Here is a 17562-nt window from a genome sequence, read left to right as displayed (position 1 = left end):
AAAGTATTTGGAACAACTGAACAAACAAGATTTAGGCAAAGATTGGAATGAAATTAAAGAAACCTTTACCAAGGCAATGAAAGGAGTAGCAAAACCAAAAAGGAGACAGATGGTGGAACAGAGAATGTGACAAGGCACTGGAGAAAATAGCAAAGAACTATTTAATATTCCCAAAAAAATAATAGTTAAGCCTGTATGTATACACAACTATTAAAGATTTTGATAGATAAGTTAATGACATTATCAAAACCCCTTTTTGGAATTTAAAAAAAAAAATTACAAAAACAGTAAAATCAAAATTATCTACCTAAGTCTGACATCTTATTACTAATGTCTGATATTCTGAACTTAGGATTACACCCAGACATAACTTTATATTGAGTGTGTGCCATCACTCATTTTATTGGAAACTGCACCCAGAGTTGAAAACTTGCTCAGAGATGTTCATGTTCTGGGTAGTCTACAATCTGGTAAACTGCCCAAAAATCTGTATAGTAATAAAAAAAATTTCAAACAAAACTAAAATGGACATAAAATGTACACAACAGAATTAACACTTAAGACGTGTAAAAGGAATTTTGCTGTATCACATTACTTATGAGTATTACATATAAGTACCTAATCATTCCCAGGAACTCCCAGTTAGGATTGCCTGGATCCAGGTTCATCATAGCTTCTTTCTCTTCTTTTAACTCTGCTTGCCTTTGCCTCCTTTCTTCTCTGTTCTTTTTCAGTTTTTCTACTTCTTTCACTACATTGCTTCTTTTTCCACCTTTATTTGAAGCTGCAACACGAAAGAATTAATGTAACAATATACACACTGGTTGAAAAGCTGTATGCAGAATAACATGTATAAACAAGCATGATATACACAGTTTCAAATAGTATTGAAATTAATCCGACATACTATCCAACATTTTCTGAATTAATGTATTTTTCTCTCAAAATAAATAAAACAATGCATTCAACAATTTCAAATTGCAACAAAATATTTACAGATGATCTTTTTTACATTTATAACACAATAAATAAAGATATAAAATGTTATATTCTGTACCCAGAATATTGTATAAAATTATAACTAACAAAAAACTTTCAAGAAGAGTACAAAAAAAAATTCTTCCACCATTCATTTAATCATAGATTCAGAATATTTAAGCAAAATACAACTAGATTAGCTATTTTTGAAGTCAATGAGTTCTTAAGGTTTGGGGCCTTGTAAAGGCAGTTGCTTTTAATGGATTTGAACTGTGGATACGGGTGTTCTCTGGTGGTTGGGTTTCAATTAACCACACGTCTCAGGAGTGGTCAACCTGAGTCTGTTCCAGACTACATGTTTACTGGTACATTTACACTTACATTATACTACACATCTGCAGCTACATTAGGCCTGGCAAGCTGGTAGTAGCAGTAATTGCATTTGCCTACACAGCTGAAAAACTGGTTGATGTGTATGTATATATACACACACACACACACACACACACACACACATGAGGCATGTATTTTTAAGTACGGTCTGTTTTCAATTTGCTGCCATTAGATTCGGTGGAAATTGATGTCACTAGTGTAGCATATTTATTTATATCAATGGTCATCTACTTGCAACAATAGGTTAACGTTATTCACATTAGTTGCTGTGTATAGCCAAGCTGAAATGATTGCTACAATAATACCGCGAGTTGTGAAATGCGATCAGTAATTTGTTATCTATAGGTGAAAAACAAGCCTGAGTACGCTGACGTTATGCCTAATGGTTTTTTCCAGGGGTGCACAGGATTCCAGCCAAGGGGGCTGCTTTAGTCGTAGTCGGTACGTCTATTGGCGTGGTCAGATAAAACCATCAGTAGGAGTCCAACAGTAAATTAATTTCCACCTCCAAAAAAAAAGTATGTAGTTCACATCAGTATAAGAAAAATGTACATATAAATGTGAAAATTTGTTGATCTGTTTATTTGCAACAGCATTATGTGAGAACCAACTAACTGCTTTCAAATTTTCAGAATATATTTGCGTCATCCTAGGGAAAGTTTTAAGCCATAGATCGAGGTCTTAGTCTCCTTGGAAGTAAAGATATTAAAAATATTCAATAAAGAAACAAAAAGTAATCAGTTTACTTCATCTTATTTCTCACCATGGCAAAATAAATATAATGAAGTATATAAAATACCTTTTCATTATTTTATTTAAAATAAGATAAATATATTAAATATAAAAAATTACTATAAAATAATTTACAATTCAGAAGCCGCTATTGAAAATTGCTTTAAGAACATATTTATGTATATGTAAAATTGGATGCTGATAAATTTCTTTTTAAATTTAATTAGTATTTAAAAATTCATCAATAGAGTAATATTGTTATTCTGTCCATAAAAGAAAATCTTTATATTGTATTTTAAATAAATTGGTGGGAGGATTTTTCAAATTATTTGTTAATTTATTAAAAATGGCAACAGAAGAATAAGGGTCTTCCTTATAAGTCAAAGTTTTGCATGAAGTTAAAACAAAAACAGTTCTCTTGTCTGATTTTGTAAAACGGAATATTGTTATCTTTTAACAATAAGGGACACCATTCTGATTTTTTTTATATTAATTATAATTCAGAGGAAAACAATAAAGGCTTAGTTTTATTACACATGAAATAAATTGGATCATCTCACAAGAACTTATCTAACAACCACAAATTTTGCTTTGTGGCAACAGAAATACTACTGTTATTATTAATGGGAATTCCATCCATTCGAACAGCAACATTATGTCTACCTGAGCTTCTCAGGTAGACATAGCATTATCCATTTTTAAGAGAGACACAATCTATCCAGAGAATAATTTTTTGAAGAGCTATCATACAATTTTCAATTACTTTTAAATAATTATCTTTAGGTATAGATACAGTTGTTAATGTTTAAAGATTTTGAGATGGTCATTAATAAACAATAAAAAAAAAAACAAGGGGCTGAGAACACTTTCCTGAAGACTCCGCATTCTACTTTTTTAAGCGAGATCCTAAAGCTTATTACATGCGTATTCTTATCAAAGATGAAATTTCTATTACTTGTTTACTGTTTGGTAAAGTATAACTCTAACAAATTGTAATCAGCTCGTAATGGCAAACAGACAACAATAAGGATATACTGAGTCTATCATTAAGATTCTGGCATATCAGAATAGAGTAATTGAAGGAATTGAAGAAGGATTATCAGTCAGCTTTGTCTGACTGATAATCCTTCCTTCTGAAAGAGTTTTATGACTGCAGTCACATATGCAAAATTTGATCCTGATTGTGTCATTTGCCTTCCAGCTATTACAGTGTAAACATGTCCGCTCCGGTAGCAGTTTGCACCAAGGAGAAACAATGAACAATGATTTGATTTCTCTAGTTGGAGAGTTTTAAAAGAACTGAAATTCATTGTAAATTTTTTCACAATATGAGGGCAGTGCTTTATCATACAAAAGTGTTTTTTCAGCAATTAAGAATTTTAAAATTGGCTGGACAAGTGTGAAGCACCAAGAGGGTATGAAGCACCTCCTCTATGGATGACAAGATTCATTAGGCTTAAGAAACAGTTCTGGTAAATAGGCAAGATACCATCGATTACGCAGTATCTTATCTTCTTTAACATCAGTAATGGTGGTTCTGTCCATCATCCATGATTAGTTTCACTTCTGTAAAGTCTGTGCATGGCGGATACCAACACAACTTACTGCAACACATGCTCAAACATGTTGATATCAACCAACACCTACTTGATAGCTTCAACAAGAAAGACGACAAATTTTTGAGCAGAATAGTCACCAATGATTAAAAATGGGTTCATCACTGTGAGCCAGAGTATGGAGTGGAAACAGCCGGGATTTCAAACAAAGAAAAAATTCAAGACTAAGCCATTGGCGGGAAAGATTATGCTAACCGTTTTTTGGGACCCAAAAAAGCCTATACTGGAAAACAAGTTGAAGCCAGTAATTCACAAGAAACACTGAGGTCTATTGTCTAAGAAAGTACATATAACAAAATAAAAATAATGACAACAAAATAAATGAAATAAAAATAATGACAACAAAATAAATGAAATAAAAATAATGACAACAAAATAAATAAAATTAAAAAAATTCTTGACTGAGTTTGATTCAATCAACAATGACTTCTAAAAGAAGATTTCCTCAAGCTCTGCTGTAGGAAATTATTTATAATAACTATTTTATAATATAGATAATTTGTGAATTAGAAAATACATTTCACATCAAATGAGAAGCTTTACCCTAGTGGAATTACTTTCACCAAATGGGGGGAAAAATTCATTTTTCACTATATCACTGCTTCTAAACTCTAATTAATCAGTCTACTGAAATTTAATAGTAATAAAATTCTGATAATTCCTAAGCTGGTACTAACTGGCTATACTTCAATGTATTTAGAATATTTTACAGAACTTTAAAGTACCTGTAATGTTATAATAAATTATAATTAAAACAAAACAGTATTATATTGATTAATTCTTCAGAATTCGAACAAGTTATTTTGATAATTCTTACAGGATCAAAAATGTTTTTATGTTAAAAGTTGTTTAATTAAAAAGATAGTACTACTGTAACAGAAAAAACATGTTTAATCTCTATTCAATATGATTCAAAGTTTGAAATTACTGTATCCAAATAAGTTATTAAATTGAGAAAATAATAGGATGTTAGCAAATAGAAATATTATCTTTACCCTTCAACAACTTTCAAATCAACAAAATGGTAACAGACACTCCTGATTTCTGTATGGGTAAAAGCTAAAAGGTAGCGATTTTACTTCTAATTATTTGCTTTCCTCAAGAAAAGTATCAGAACTGCTGTATATGTGAAGTCCCTGTGCATTCTGTCAAAAAAAGATCATTTACAATTAAAAAGAATTCAACTCCCCCCATATACTTAACATTAAAGAAAAAAGCATAAAGTAAATTGAAGGAATGTAATCAGTGGCATTCATGCTGTTTAGTAAATCTAACATGTTAGGATACCATTACAAATGATAGAACAATTTGCTGATATGGGGAGAATAGGGGACAAGATAATATTAATACCACTGTTCAACCACAAACAAGAAAAGTATCTAGTCTGTATGGAGGCCAGAGAACTAGATGACAGAAAGCGATTACATGCGTAACAATTTGGTCTGCTTAAACAGACAGATAATATCTTACCTATCTGTTGCATAACATTAACATTAGCAGCAGGTGGTGGAGGCTGTACAGGTGCCATGGAGTGGCGAGAACCTACATTACCCGGTGGTACAATTGCTGAAGGTGTAGTCGGAACACTTTCTGTATTATGACCATTTATTGTCGGTATAGCTGTTTGACGATTAGTTGCTCTGCCCGATCTGTATGAACCTGTAACAATCATACACATTTATTACAAAAGAAAATCAGATAATTTTCAATAAACAGTCACACATAAATAAATAATCCAGAAAATAATATTTGACATACGAGTAAATTCGTTTTTTACTATTTTTTAAGAATCTGATTTTCTTACATGAAGTAATTGATTGTAGACAACTAAAGAACCTTATAATCAAAGATGAACCTTAAAATCTTGAACGATTATCAAAATTTAATAAGGGTGGAATATTGAAATTAAATGGCTATAATTATTATGACTGGTACTTTTTCAAAAGAGGGTATAAATTATCTAAACAACACAAAGCAAAAAAGCACAAACAAAAAAGATATTTTTAAAAAAATATAAAAGAAGGGTGTTTTTAGTTTTCAGATTTTATATTAATTACATTCATAAAGAATCTTTATCACTAAAATAAATTTTTAATATTTTTGCTGACAATAAAAAATTCCTAAATTTTATGTATCTACTGATAAGTACAACTGAAGCTAAAAATATGCTTTAATTATCCAAATTTACAGCAATGTAATTTATGTTAAAAGAATTTTCTTTATTAAAAATAAAATGACCAATAAAATTTCAAAAGTTGTCTAGTAAATCAACATGCGAATATCATAAAGAAAATGGTAGTAAAATCAATGTCCATTTATGGACATTGATTTAATAAACCTTCACACAATTTAAATTTTATATAGCATTCATATTTATCATTTCTTAGTTAGAGAACAGAACTATACAGGACGCAACAACATCTTCATTACATAGAATTTTTTTTCGATTTAACATGAGAACATTTTCAGATTTTTATAGAAATTATGTCTGAATAAAAATATTTACTTTCAAAAACACAAATTTCACAGTTTATTACTAAGTGGTGACTTTTTTTAATATCTATATTAAACATTAGGTTTTATGGTTAGAACTCATCTTATCTATAAATCTTTTAATAATGTCTAGATTTCAGCAAACTGACTTTATTCAAACTATAATAACCTATAACTAAACCCAAACAGATCATATAACAGTAAACGTAAGTATATTAAAGTAATATCTAAATGGTATTAGAAACCGCTACAACCCAGCTTGATGTACAAGAATATAAATACTGGCTTTAACAAAAGTATAAAGTTAGGGTTGATATAATGTTATCGATTGGCATACTGATATAAATTCCTGTTTTAGGGTCTCATAACTAGTTACCTCCTTAGCGTCTGGATGCTGATATGTGATTTTGCTGATATGGAGTTTTTACATCTAAAGACTCCTGTGTCATGGGCGTTTTATGTAAATAAAATCAAATAATCTTTTTCACTTCAATTTTAATCTTGGTCTACAATATCACATATCAACTGATGGGTGCTGATGGTATCTACAAAGTAATAATAATGTGGGGAATTACATAACTGATCTAAATAGACGTGATAAAACACAGAGTGCAAACAGCACCATGGATTTAAATTATTTATTTTAATACATTATCAAAATTCATTGCCTCTTACCTTTGCCTCTTCAAAATTCATAATTCTATCAAAATTCATTGCCTCTTATCCTGGCTTTTCAAAACAGCTAAAGTGGGAATTGGGGTTAACAACCTCAATGACTACATCAACAATGTTGCAAACCCAGTAAAGTAACCAATGGAGTGATTTTTTCTTTTGAGGATGGTGACAACTGTTTGTGGGCTTGCCTTGGAACTCTATTTTCTACCTTGAGTTGTTTACACAACCCTTACTGTTAATATAATGTTTATTAGATAATGATTAGATAAAATAATTATTACTAGTGATAAGTCAGACCTACTGCTGGGTGAAAATTTTCAAATCTTTGATTGCTCCAAAAGGCTTCCTCCCCTCATATATAGGCCTCTTTGATCATTTCTTTTATTCATGGTAATTTACATATTTACTTAGATATGTGATGGAAGTAGACTATGTGAATAGTAATATATTACTGTGTTCAAATTATCACACTTGGATGCAAGTGGCTGGAAAACATCAGTCAGTAGTATAAACAGCTATTCACTTCAGGTTTGTTCAAATTTAATGTAAAAACATTTTCCTTTGAGGAAAAAATCATGTGGAGGTCATGAATCCAGACGATGAGGTTATAAATTTTTTCTTATGCTTTATTCAAAGCCTGAAGGCCTTGTGAACATGGGTCAACAAAGAATTGCAACATTTTGATATTGCTCCACCTTTCTAGACATAATGTGTTTTTTGTGCTTGCTATTAATCAATAAAGCATTCTCCAAAAAACCAGCACATTATTATAATAACAAAAACATGACAAAAAACGACTACATATTTAAACACAGTAATTTTCAAATGTTAAAAATTGAAATGAGTGATAGAAACAACTAATAAAAATAACTCACTGACAGGACATTCAGCAATTGCAAAAACCAGTGTCAGTCAAGATTTAGACCAGAGATAGGTATATTTTATATTGTTTTCCTGATTCTCCTTATAATATAAAATATAAACAAGACAGACTAAGTACTGTATGTCTTCTAAGTAGTAGTCGTTAAAAGTTAAAAAAAGTAATGTAAGACATCATTTTACAAACATAACATATACCAATAGATAAAGAATAGTTATCAAAATTAAACAGGCTAAGCATACAACTTTTTAATCAATTTCAATATTAATTATGGGAAATTATGAATGTAATTCTTATAATCCATTATGTATGTTTATAGTATATAGCAATATACAATGGTATAGTATAGTAATATAATGGTGATTAAACATTAAATAAAACTTCAGTGGTACTTTTTAGTTCACTATAATTAGCATTAGTTTTAAGAATGCTAATTTCCCTTCAGATAATTTAATTATCACTCTTTTTCTACAGGAAAGCCATTATTTTTTGTTTCTATCTTTATAAACAAAATCTCATATATATTCATTTATGACTAAAAAAAAGGAATAACATGTAAGAAGATAACCTATTTTTAATCAGCTTCTGTACAGAAAAAAAATCTGACCTGAAGAGTAACCTGTATTTTGCTTAGTTTGCATCATCATTTACCTCAGCAAAAACATAATGAATGAATACAAATAATTTTTCCATATCACAAGATCATTTAAGCCTTAAGTGTTTTTGGTTGCTGGTCTCAGATGCCATTCCCAGCAAAGGTCTAATTTTTTCAGTTATTTTATTCATCTCATCTATTTCATTAAAATAACTGGTGGGGCATGTCGAATATTGTAGGTACTAAAATAAAATAAATAAAATCACTATGATCAATAAACTTTAATTAAACTGTCAATGCATAAGGGGTTATGGATCTTGCTAATTTTTAACTTTGCAGTTTACCACAAAAGTTATAAATACATTTTAAAAGGCTAAATTTTCTTAAATGTTACTTTCATATTAAATTTAGACAACTGGAAACTTATCTTTTTATGCTAGTTAGTACTTCCTGAGGGTGATTGGTAAAAATCATATTATAATCGGTAAGTTAAAAAATATATTATTTCAGATAGTAAGCATAACCTATATGATTTCATATCGCTAGACTAGTTAAAGCAATCTATTACCCAAACTAAATTTATGATTCTATGAATTAGAAAAATTTCAATATCTTAATTTCATAATTAAAGACATACAATTGTTGGATTTTCCCTCATGTCACTTAATCTAAGCTTTGTAATTGGTTAGGGTAATATTATTATAAAAGGTACATTTTGGCAGTTTTATCATCACAGATTATTTTCCAGAATTACAATACAATCATACTAGACTACAAATATTTTGAGGTTATAAAAATAATTAATATTCTCACTTGGGTTTTGTAAGATTTTGGTAATGTTAAGACATAATTATAAGTAGACACAAAGAAAGATATAGCAGTACTGCTTTTGCAGAAAAATCATTTTCACACTCAGAATACTCACAAAAAAAAATTTTGGAACACATTCAGATTGAAGTATCAGACTAAACACTTAAAAAATTCCATACCACTAATAAAAAAAAAACTTTCTGTACAGCTTTTATTGATTGGGAAGCCTTGTTGAAGCAGTTCAAATAGTTACATTATAATTCAATGTTAATTAAGAAAAATCTCTACCACAGTTGATAATACTAAACATGTCAAAGATATCTTAAACCCTCTCAACAACATCTCTTTTTTATTTTTCACACTATTTACCGATGATTTGTTGGTTTAGATTTACACTAAAAAAGTGATATATAATTTTTCTTCCTATAAATTACTATATTATAAAAATAGTTTAAATAAAACATATACCATATTTATTATTCTTGACTGAAATTATATATACAGGCTGCAAAGAAAGATCATGTTGACAGTGATCCAATACATGACCATCACTAATTTTGTTATTCTCTACTTGCGATGAACACAACCCCATTCCAAGTTTCTTTAGCATCAAATGTCTTATAATACTTCAGTTTCATTAAATAAATATCTTATAAAAGATAACACAAAACACCTGTACACTAAATCTTAATATATAACAAATATAAGTGTTACTTAATTTTAAAACATTTCTGATTTAACATTTCACACTTTACTATAAATTAATTTAATACATATATAGTTTGTAATTTTCACAGATTCCAGAAAAAAAATCATTATTAGAGAGGTTGGGTCAGTTGGATCCTTATGATGTGATTATTCCCTGCATTACGATCATCTATTGAAACTGGAATCTGTGAAGCAAAATTTAAATGTCAATGGCCTAAGCAAATTTAATAAACCACTCATACACATCACTAAAGTTAACAATGTCAGGTGCAGTTTCATTATACGCTGCTTGATAAACATATTTGATGTCACATAAAAACATTAAAAAAAATTTTTAAAGAGAAAGCAAACTGATCCAATAAAGATGCCAAGTAATACTGGTTTAAATAAAAATAAGTGTGAAAACAAACTAAACAATAAGTATTGTGATCAATGATAAACAATTAAAACAAGAACAGAGTAACATAAAATAAGACAATAAAACTGTGCTTATATGGATCGAGTTCAGATGAAATCAAGGGTAACTGTAACGTAATTCTTATGTTTTTGATGTAGAATAATAATGCTGCTCAAATGAATTTTATAATTATAAATAAACAAACACTTTTTATGTCCTTCTTTGCTATATGATATAAAATATTAATAATACATCATCAAAGGTAAGACATATTGGCAAAAGAAACAGAATTTTTATTGATATCAAATAAAACAACTGTAAATATCGGAAAGAAAACAAATTTAATAATTAAAGAAAATTTAGAAATCTGTTTTGACTAACACTTTATTGTCAGAAATATTGACTACATGTAAAGCAAAAGAAGGTAGGAAGAATATTAGTTCAAAATATAAGAAGTGTTTTTAATATTAATTAAAGAATTAAGTCATTAATCTATCCTGGATTCAATTCTAATAATGTAAAAAAAAGTAATAAAAAATCTAGAAAATAATCTACTCCAATCAGAGGCTCTTTAGGTTGTCCATCCACTGCTCTTATCCTTTATTTCTTCTTCCTTCTGAGTACCACACAAATCTGGTCAGCTGCCTCTGTTACAACCTGTGGTACCTTCTAGAACACTTGAGCTCAGTGAAACGGTGATCTTTTTTTAGAACCTGTTGAACAGGACATAAGATAGTAGCTAAAGAAGATAACTAGTGGTTGAGGTGCCAACTGGGTAAATCAGACCCCATCCTTTACAATTATATTAGATTTCATTTTTTTTTTTTTTTAATATACAAAAAGTTTAAATAAAAAACCTTTCAATATCAGTAGATTTTTACAATTTGCAAAACAGACAAAAAAATAAAACATATTCAATAGACAAATAAGGGAAAAATATACTTTAAAGAAAATACACTTGTCACTTTAAACGAGATATCCTTTCACACATAATTAACAAATGACAAAGTACACTACTCATGTTAAAAATATAATTTTATACACCGAATGCACGGACTTGTAAGCGAAATAATTTATACCGATGTCAAAAAATTAATTCCAATGTACGCATCTAAAGAAATACATTCGAAAAAATATTAATACAGACGTTTTGTTAAAAAAAAAAAAAAAAAACAAAAAAAACGGGAAAGAGAAATACGTCTATGGTACAACAAAATTTAGATATAAAGATGACACCGCAACAAACTACTATCCGTTTATTATCGCACGTGTCTTTCAGCGATAACTGGACATGACGAATAAACGACATACGACAAAAAAAAAAAAAAAAAAAAAAAAAACAGAAAAGAGAGGTGGTATCACTAATCGATCAAAAAGTCGTGCGGAGGAAGTACATAAAATATAATAATAGTGTTACACTGAAGTGCGTCCGACGTTAGGTAGCGAATAAGGTCAATAACCCGCTCATATTAGCTAAACAGTCTAACATTACTCGCTTTCCAAATAAACTATTAAATTTTTCTTTACCTTTATCAGTATCATTATTTCATTTCTTTTTATTAACAAAATATTCCATAACCGTATTACAGAAATAACATCCGGGTGCACTTTGACTGAACTGTTTTCTTTACTAACTAAACAAACTGGAAAAAAACCCATTAACGATAACTTCAATCAAAGTTTAATAACACCTTTAGCAAACAACTGCATAAAATTTACAATTTACCCACGGATTAAAAATAGAAAAAAAGAGTACCTGGTAAAAATCATACATATATCATTTCCATACAAAAATATTTCTATAAATAAAATAACTCTAAATAAAATGCGAAAACCGAATTTTCGAAAACGCTTTCTCTGTTTACAATATATTTTAAAGAGAAACATCAATGTTAAAAAATTAAAATTTGTATTCGAATTTGCCAGGGAGGTTATATGACTGCATCCATTCCATCTTCAGTGCCTTTCTTGGTTCTGACAAATATAGCAAAAAAAATAAATAAAAACAATACGCAACCATACCAAAAAAGTTAGTTTTTTATAAACATAATTTTTAATTAATAAAGTTTAAAAAAATTTACTTATTACTTTTTCAACATCATTATTTGGTATTTCTTTATTACTTTCATATTCAACGTATAAACAAGGAAGAAATAATTTATATATTTTAAAAAAAAGGGGGAAAAAGGTTGCTTTTTTGTTAATGATCCGATGTGAATTCGACTCCCTTAAACCTGCTGTTTGTTTTGTCTATAACACATGTGGCTAAACAACATCAATATAAATAGAATTTCATAGAAATGTCAATGTCATCACTTGTGTGCTTTTAAAAGCACAAAAGCTTTTGTTTTGAAACTCACGGTGAAATACCGAGATTGTTATAAATCAATTTTAATTACAAGTGACATATTTCTTTCTATGAACTGTTTAGCAATTGATAATAATGATTCATGGGGTGTGCGATAAGTATCAAAAGTACGTAACAACAAACGCACTTTTATGTAAAACAAAAACAAAAAAAGATTGAAAAAAACAATCGAATTGGGTGACATTGAAGAATTGATAATAGAATGAATACTCTTCACTGCCGAAAAGTTTTGGAGGATTTCTTTTTATGTAACTTAAACAATCGAGAAGAATGTGACTAAGTGATAATAGCACTCAGAGGGCAAACTTATTTCTTATCTAATTTTAGATCTTACTACAGCGTTTCAATTCCCTATTTATACATTTAAAAACATTTTAAAATATTTCATAATACCGAATGACTAAGCGACACTGATTTAATTATTAAATTAACTAATATATGAAAAATAATTAGAAAATTTAAACGTACAGAGAACTCCGGTCAAGTAAATTGAAAGATGTAAATCGATTCAAATCTGCCAAAGAAAAATCTATTTTAGAAATACATTATTACTGGTGGGTATCATTTTGTAACCGATGACAAGAAACTAAAATATATGTATGAGCACATACCGATCATCTAATCTCTACTTGTGAAAGTAATACCCTGAGCTATAGACGCTGGAAAACAGATAAGAAGTAAATTACAATTTGAAATAATTACGTAACACGAACTTCCTAACTGGAAGTTTGATTAATGAACATGTAACCGTAAGTTGAATTATAACCTGCAGTTTGGTGTAGACTTATAACTTAAATCCCAAAAAGTAACACACCGACCGACACACACACACACACACACACACACACAAAAGCAGTAAAATTATGATTACCTTTATTCGTGACAACCGGAATAGATGGCTTTGTTGAATACTGTAAAAAAGAAAATATCAGATTTTAGTCTTCGATAGACGTATAAAACAGATTAAAAAACAAAACAATAAATAAATAAACATTTACATTTTCAATCACAATAAAAATAAATAAAATAATAATAATTTATAAAGAAATAAATTAAACATGAAAACTACTTTATAAAATATAATCCATTAACAACATCGAGAACACATAACATTACACAAAAATATAACCAAAAATTACTATAAAAATATCGAGGCAAAATTACACTACGTAAAAACAAAAATCAAATTTACTTTACTTTATTTTCCACAAACATATAACACCAAAATCATACATAAACAAGGAAAGATAACTACCTTTTAAAAACTTACAAAAAAAGAAACAATCTCTACATTTCAATATTAATATCTTACTATAAGAATAAAAGATAAAAATAAAAAACCATTTAGTGGCTTTCAAAGTTTTCCTGAGCTTACGGAGGAGAAACCAGGCAGGATATATAAGGCCGGAAACCTTTTTTTTTGACATGAATTTAAGAATGCCACTTTATGCAAATGAATTGTTATCGTAAAACAAATTATTCCCGATGTTAGCAAACTAGTATTCATAAAATGGGTGAACCGATGTATTAATCCAAAAAAAAACTATTAAAGAATTCGCCACAAAAGACAAAAAACTTTACGCAGAAAGTCGTATTAATGAAGGTAGTAGGCGATCCACTGCTGTAGTTAGTTCTTAGATGGCGCCACTGAAACGGTATATAAAAATAAGAAAATAAATAAATAAAATTATAAATGTAATCTTTCTTTTCTTTTTCTTGTTTAGCCTCCGGTAATTACCTTTAAGATAATACTTCAGAGGATGAATGAATATATGTATGTATGAGTGGTAAATGAAGTGTGGTATTCTTCTACAGTCTCAGTTCGACCATTCCTGATATGTGTGGTTAATTGAAACCGAACCACCAAAGAACACCGGTATCCACAATCTAGTATTCAAATCCGTGTAAAAATAACCGACTTCACTAAGACTTGAACGCTGGAACTCTCGACTTCCAAATCAGCTGATTTGGGAAGTCGCGTTCACCACTAGACCAACCAGGTGGGTATAAATGTAGTCTAACCAAACTTAACTTACACTCGCTAGTCAAGGTTAGCGGTTAGCGAGCGTAAGTTAAGTTTGATAAGATTATATTTACAATCTTATTATTTTCTTTTCTTATTTCTATATAACGTTTCAATAGCGCCATCTAAGAACTAACAACTACAGCGGCAGATCGCCTACTACAACATTAATACCCAAAAGGTTTTATAGCATATCTAAATTTTTAATTTGTTTAATAACCGATTAGTTGTCGATGCAAAAAAAACACATAGGAAGGTTATGTGAACTACATTAAGTGAAATTACGTATAAAATAAACCCGTTTCTTTCATCTGCAAGAGTAATTTTAACTTCCACAATTTCATTGGGTTATGTTAGGTAATAAATAGTGTCTAGATTCATTTAATAGGAGTTTTATCCCTAATTTAACTGTTTAAAAAAAAATTTCGATTACTGGTTTCAATATGGCGACAACTGGAATTTTGTAGCTTGTAATGTTGTTTTTTTTTTTTTTACAGAACGGGGTTTTAATACTATCACGGTACTTACAGGAAAGAATTTTCATTAAAACTACTGGAATCTCCACAGTATTTTTGAAAATAACAGTCACTTCTCATAAATCAAGAGCTCAGTACAGACCTCGTACAACAATTTAAAATTATTTTAGCACAGTTTTTGTGCAGGTTCGAGGGTGGATGATTTGGATCGATCGGTTGCTCAATTCGCTGGTGAAAATACACAAAAACGTTTTTATACCATTGTACAAAAGCAAAGCGCCATTTTTACAATATAACATAAACAAATTGTACTCCTTTGTACAGATGGTTTATAAATGTACCTCTGTGCAGGTACATTTATTGGACTCAATAATAAACGACCTGGATTCCCATCGGTAGTCTTAATTTACATTTTTCTTTATAGGCCTTTTTCAATACCATTGTTAATTGAAATTATAAAAAAAAAAATTCTTTCTGATGCGTAATAATACCTACTGATGCCAGTGATGACATCTACTGTAATAATACCGTGTATTTCAAAACGAATAAATCGGGGTTTTAAAGTTATGTAATATTTAATAGGTTTTATTTACATCGATAAATTATACATGAAATTAATGAGCAACTCGAACAGTTTTTCCTATGTGTTCAATGTGAACAACATTGATACACCGATTACATCCAGCCGATAAGAGACTTCATCCCATGCTTTAATCAGCAAGTCTGGAGAGTAACTGATGCGAGAGCTGCTTCAAGTCTGTGACTCGAGTCTGGTAGGTAGGCTGGTTAACAGTAGTACATACACTGATACTTTATAAACCTCCAAAAGAAAAAATCGCAAGACGTCAGATCATGGAGGTCACGGCAAACAAGCCCTGTCATCCGGTCCCCGGCGACCGATACACCGGTCGGGAAGAATTTCATTTAACCGATCACGTACGGCGTTACGCCAGCGAGGAGGCGCTCCATCTTGTTGCCAAATAAGTTTTGCGGTCATATTGCAGTCGAGGAAAATTCGTAGCTAGCATTTTTTATAATTTCCTAGGATTACGCACAAACGACTCTCTTACACGTTCAACATTGTCTTCGGACACACTCGGGCGTCCTCTACTTTTCCCTTTACAAATACAGCCAACGGTTCTAAATTGTTTATATCATCGACGAATGTTATTGTCAATCGGGGGATCACAACGGAACGTATGTTGAACGGTAATTACAGATTCGCAAAGGCTTTCTGTTGGGTGGTCGCCATCTTAACTACTAGCGCATTTATCCGGAAGGTACAGTATATAGTTTATGAGCTGGCGCACAGCTGAAATGTTTTAGTCGCTCTTTTATTTCATGTATAATTAATCAGTGTACGTAAAACATGAGAAATATTATATAGATTCAAAAACCTTAATATTCATTTTGAAACACACAGTACACCTTTTACTCCCAAAATAGACATTCGGACTGTTGACATCTCGTTACCTTTTTACTTGAGATGCTGAATGCTTGAGTACTTCGAGATGCTGAATATTCAAAGTATGTGAAACTAGAGAAATATTACAGAACTTTAACTTCCTGATATTCATTTTGAAAGACACGTAATTAAAAAACCGGGTTCAGTGCAAAAAAAACCGTTACAGTTTAACCGACGTCCAAAATAGGAATTTTTTTTATGTGTTCACAGGAACTGTGAACACATATCAGAAGTTTAAATCGTAATAGACAATACGTTTTTGTTTAATATACTTGAAAAATATTTTTTTTTTTATCAACCAAGTTAAAGAAGGAAAACAAGGTGCAATCTATATATTTCATTTTCCAAAATTCTAGCAGGTGTTTGATAAAGATTTAAACTAAATTTTATCAAATATAAACTCTGTATTACAAAATTATAGCAATGAATATAATATGTCTCAAAAGACAAAGGTTGCCTTTGAAAAGTTATAAATTATGAAAACTTTGTGGAAAAATTTAGTTTTATTTTGTGGAAATTAAGAAAAACTAAGCATAAAATCTGCTTTCACATCTTTTACCAGAGAATTCAAATTCCTTATAAGAAATAAACAGAGAATATGCCGTGTTTACGCTGGAAAGAGAATATTCGAAATTAATTAAATAAATTTTTCTTTTTACTACTTTTACACGTTTTAAAAGTAACACACCTAATTAATTCAGCTTGGATAAAAAAACAATTTATTAAGGGAAAAAAATTATTTTATCAACGGAATAAAGGTTAAAATTCAAAAAGTAATTAAATTCCGATTATTTTCACTAAAGAAACTGAACAGACGTTATTATTTGCAACGTTACAACAGAAAGCAAATCTTTGTTTCTTCTAAATAGTTTGCACGATCTTTTTTAAAATATTCACATTATTACTTTGATCAAATCCACAACGATTTTCATATATAAACGATAAAATAAACA

General features: G+C 29.7%; 1 protein-coding gene across 6 annotated transcripts in view; it reads right to left on the bottom strand.

The window, feature by feature from the left end:
* Window positions 1-17562, bottom strand: part of Klp10A (kinesin-like protein 10A) — a 270337-nt gene that overhangs the window by 38396 nt on the left and 214379 nt on the right. For all 6 annotated transcript variants that reach the window (XM_075360166.1, XM_075360171.1, XM_075360164.1 and 3 more), the window contains 3 exons: window positions 13517-13556; window positions 5190-5378; window positions 619-784 (listed from right to left, as the gene is read on the bottom strand). In XM_075360166.1, coding sequence (XP_075216281.1) covers window positions 619-784; window positions 5190-5378; window positions 13517-13556 — 395 coding nt within the window. The remainder of the gene's footprint in view (window positions 1-618; window positions 785-5189; window positions 5379-13516; window positions 13557-17562) is intronic.

This window comes from Lycorma delicatula, chromosome 3 (assembly GCF_047948215.1).
Source record: "Lycorma delicatula isolate Av1 chromosome 3, ASM4794821v1, whole genome shotgun sequence".
Taxonomy (NCBI): domain Eukaryota; kingdom Metazoa; phylum Arthropoda; class Insecta; order Hemiptera; family Fulgoridae; genus Lycorma; species Lycorma delicatula.
The sequence above is the reverse complement of the archived record's forward strand: the minus strand, read 5'-3'. Positions and strand labels throughout refer to the sequence as shown.